Genomic DNA, 4377 nt, shown 5'->3' on the forward strand with positions numbered 1-4377 from the left:
ATGTGTGGGTATACTAGGATGGATAGGATTAAGAATAAATTATGCGAAATAAGGTGGGGGTTGTCTCTGTGGCGGACAAGATGAGGGAAACGAGGCTAAGATGGTTCGGAGTTGTGAACAGGAGGTGTAAGGATGCGCCAGTGAGGAGGTGTGAGAGGTTAGCTATAGCAAGAGTTAGAAGAGGTAGGGGTGGAGTAAAGAAGAATCGGAGGAGGTGATTAGACAGTACATGGCAGAGCTTCAATTGACTGAGGACATGACCTTGGATAAGAGGGTGTGGAGGTTGAGGATTAGGGTAGATGGTTAGTAGGTAATAGAGTCGTTATCGTATGATTTAGGGTGGTCGCGTTGTTTCTTTCTTACTAATGTGTATTGATATATGTTACTACATTTATTTTGCACATTTTGCTATTTTGTTGTCCCTTTTTTCTTTCTTACGTTTCTGCATCGATTATATTTCTTTTGAGCCGAGGGTCAATCAGAAACAGCCTTTCTATCCCACAAAGGTAGAGGTAAGGTTTGCGTATATCTTACCCTCCCAGACCCCACTTATGGGATTACACTGGGTATGTTGTTGTTGTTGTTTTGGTACTTTCTCTTCTATCAAAATTAACTTTCTAGTTTCCTTTTCATTCTAAATCAATAATTGGACATTTTGTCAAAAAAGATATTTAGAGCCCGTTTGGATTGGCTTATAAGTTGGTCAAATTAGCTTATAAGCCATTTTAAACCTATTTGGGTGTTTGCCAAAAACAGAAAACAGCTTAAATTAAATTAAAAGTGCTTAAAATAAGCCAAAATTAAAAAGTTGCTCAACCTCAACTTTTTTTTGAGCTTACAAGCCATTTTGGTTTTGACCAACAACTTTAGCCTTTTATCCCTTATATTTTCTGTTAATTTCAATACTACCCTTACTTCTAAAAACCCTTTAAGCACTTTTATTCAAACACGTAACTGCTTATTTATAAAATAACTTCAGCACTTATGCTTAAAAGCCACTTTTTTTTCAGCTAATCCAAACGGGCTCTTAGTTGTATTAGGAAGAAGATGGAAATTCTTTTGCTTTTCTTTTGAAGTGTCCTTTTGATTTGATCACTATTTTGTTTCTTCTTCTTTTCCTTAATCTTTTCTCCCTCTATCTTTGTCATCAAATTAGAGGCCAACACATATATCTATAACAACTACTTTTCAGAAAGAAAACAAAGATTAAAAAAAAAAAAAAATCAATGGTTTATAATCTTAAATATCTTTTGACTTGCTAAAGAATTAATTGTTATAAATAAGAAGAATCTGAAACCTTAATAAATAGTAAAATATCAAACTAAGTAAAGCTTTTTTTTACTTATAAATAACTGATCCTCTGATCCAGCAAACTGCAGTTTGTTAGATTACCAAAAATCTTGTATTGGTTGAATACATTTTCTTCTTCAATACAAATGAGACTCCCAAGTACATAAGCTAATGTGTTCCTTCCCTACATATGCTAATCATTTTGATCATCACTGTGCTTTCACTCGTTTCTGCCAAATACCATTATGACACTTCTGAAACATCTTCAAGTGCAAATGTAGTTGCCCTTTAACCTGGAAGGCCAGCCTAGAAAGTGAAAGCCGGTTATTTCTTTCTTCTTGGATGAATAATAGCACAAGTCCTTGCCATTTGGACTGCATTCATTGCGACAACCTTGAGCGATTTGTGGGTTGTTACGCGTACCCCCTTGGGGACTCAGCATCCTCACTGAGGTTTGCTTCGCCACTGAACTAGGGGAGATATCACCTCAAACACTACCTGTAAATTGCAATGGTCCAGGTCCAACCCTTGTAATGGTCCAGTCCAACCCTAAAGGTATTGTACTTTTTGTACTAACCCTCGAGGCCATCTCAAGGCTTTTGGGTCTCACCTTTTTGTCCCTTTGGGCTTTAACTCAAATTAAAGATACCTCAACTTGTGAACTCATTAAATGACCCGTAACTTTTCCCTCCCATATTTGATGTGGGATTTGCTTAAGGCGATTTTTCACAATGAACCCCGAAGTATGCTCCATGCACTTTGATCGTGAGAGACTATGAGTTGTGATATTCATTTGTGATTTCAGCTGTTCAGTTTGATTATGTTGTTTAATGTTCTGCAATATGTTGATGAATATTTGAAATTATGAGTTAGATTGATATGAAATAACTTGGTTACAGTACAGACCGTCACTTAGTGTTAGTGGGATGAGCCTATGGAAATACACTTTTGCTTTAACTTTTCCTCAATCTTTCTTTTAACTTTTTTCCCTTGTCATAACACATTTTCTATAACAATAACTAACTTTTCGAAAAGACAACAGTAGTATGAAACTAGGAAAAAGAATACCAAAGCTGACTAAAGTTCATACCAAAGCTGACTAAAGTTCAACCTTTTACCTATAAATAACAGCTTTTACTGATCCAATTGACAACTAAACATATTGTCTTAGCAAAAAACATTTCTTACGCAATGTTGAATATTTTTCCTTCTGCACATATGCTAATAATTCTGATCATCACTGCATTTCCATTTGTTTCTGCCAAATACCATTTTAATATTTCTGAAACATCTTCAAATGCAAATGTAGCTGCCCTTTTAACCTGGAAGGTCAGCCTTGAAAGTGAAAGCCAATTACTTCTTTCTTCTTGGATGAATAATAGCACAAGTCCTTGTTACTGGGACTGCATTCGTTGCGACAACCTTGGACGAGTAACTGAGATGAATATGTCAGATTATCACATAAAGGGTACCCTTCAGCATCTAGATTTCTCATCATTCTCCTATCTCCTCAAAATAGTCTTCTTCGATAACTCACTCTATGGTACTCTTCCCACCAACATATTCAATCTTTCGAAGCTGAGTCACCTTGATTTGGGCTTCAATGATTTTTCTGGAACGATTCCACCTGAAATTGGTAACTTGAGCAGCTTGAGTATTTTATACCTTGATGACAACAAATTCTCTGGGAATATTCCACAAGAAATAGGGATGTTGAGTTCCCTAAAAGGCCTCTTTCTATCAAGAAAACCATTTATAGATTCTATTCCCACTTTTTTTTGGAAACCCGCCAAATTTTAAGTCCCTGTCTCTTCATAACAACTCACTTTCATGACCCAAACCCTCAGGAAATGGGATGTTGATTTCCCCTGGGTTCTCGATCTGTAAACAACACATTTTTTGGGCTCTATTCCCACTTCTTTTGGTAACTTGACCAACTTGAGCCCCTGTATCTTCATAACAACCCCTTTTCCCAGGATTCATAACTCAGGAAATTTCGTCTCTGACACGTTTGATGGAAGTTGAATTTGCAGATAACAGTTTTTTCACCCACATCAATTAGAGACTCAGGCAACCTGCTCATTTTATCCTTAGGTAATAACAGGCTGTCAGGATCCATTCCTTCATCCATTGGAAACTCGACTAAGCTCAAGGGGTTATATTTATGTCAAAATAGACTCTATGGTCCCATTCCTCCAAGCTTTGGGAACTTAAAATTCCTTGTTGATATGAGGTTATTTAGCAATAAGCTCAATGGGCCCCTTCCGGTAGAGTTGGAAAACATTGCAAACTGGGAAATGTTTGAATTATCCGATAACAATCTCACTGGTCCTTTGCCTTATCATGTTTGTCTTGGTGGGTTCCTGACATAAATATCAGTCCAAAATAATCGCTTCATTGGTGGCATCCTGAGAAGCTTGAGAAACTGCTCCAAGTTATTGAGGGTCAGACTTGACAATAGTAAACTATCAGGAAAAATATCAGAAGCTTTTGCATCCAAATCTAGACTATATTGATTTAAGTCAAAATTTTTATGGAGAGGGGTTTATCAAAATGGGGCCTTTTGGTAAAATGACCTGGGAAGTTGTCTAATAACAATTTATCGGATCAATTCCCTTTGAGAAAGGGAAAAAAGCATTTCTCCCACAAAACTTCTTTCCTCATTTCCCTTTGGGAAGGTCCCAGAAACTTTGGGTAGCCTAAAGCTACTTTTATTTGGGGAAAAAACCGGGGGAGGAAATAATATTTTTTTTTAAAAACCCGCCAAGGGAAAAAATATTCACGGGATTTACAAATAAAATGGGAGACTTGATTGTAACCAAGAATAAAAAAAAAGGATAAAATCCAAAATTTTTACGGGAAAGGGAAAAAAAACACAAAACTTGGCCCCATATCCCCTATAAAGGGTTTTCACTTTTAAACCAAGAAAAAACTCCCAAAAACCACTACCACTCCCAAAAAAATTCCCCCTTTTTTTTCCACCCATTTTTTAAAATCGCTACCTTTTTCTATTTTTTCCCCGGGCTATTTTTCTTCTGGAAGCCCGCAAATTTTTTTTCTCTCTTTTTTTGGGGATTACAAAAAAGA

General features: G+C 36.5%; 1 protein-coding gene across 1 annotated transcript; it reads left to right on the plus strand.

Annotated features, from left to right (window-relative positions):
* Positions 1-2481: 2481 nt before the first annotated feature.
* On the plus strand, positions 2482-3662 carry LOC132039393 (MDIS1-interacting receptor like kinase 2-like). The gene is made up of 2 exons (XM_059429878.1): positions 2482-2926; positions 3385-3662. The coding sequence occupies exons 1-2, from the start codon at positions 2482-2484 to the stop codon at positions 3660-3662; spliced, it is 723 nt and encodes a 240-aa protein (XP_059285861.1).
* The last annotated feature ends 715 nt before the right edge of the window (positions 3663-4377 follow it).

This window comes from Lycium ferocissimum, chromosome 12, assembly GCF_029784015.1.
Source record: "Lycium ferocissimum isolate CSIRO_LF1 chromosome 12, AGI_CSIRO_Lferr_CH_V1, whole genome shotgun sequence".
Taxonomy (NCBI): domain Eukaryota; kingdom Viridiplantae; phylum Streptophyta; class Magnoliopsida; order Solanales; family Solanaceae; genus Lycium; species Lycium ferocissimum.

Bases quoted from the DNA above. Each gene is read 5' to 3' on its own strand.
- LOC132039393 (XM_059429878.1), top strand. From the start codon at position 2,482: ATGTTGAATATTTTTCCTTCTGCACATATGCTAATAATTCTGATCATC. The intron at 2,927-3,384 runs GTAACTTGAGCA...TTTTATCCTTAG, and splicing joins AACGATTCCACCTGAAATTG to GTAATAACAGGCTGTCAGGA.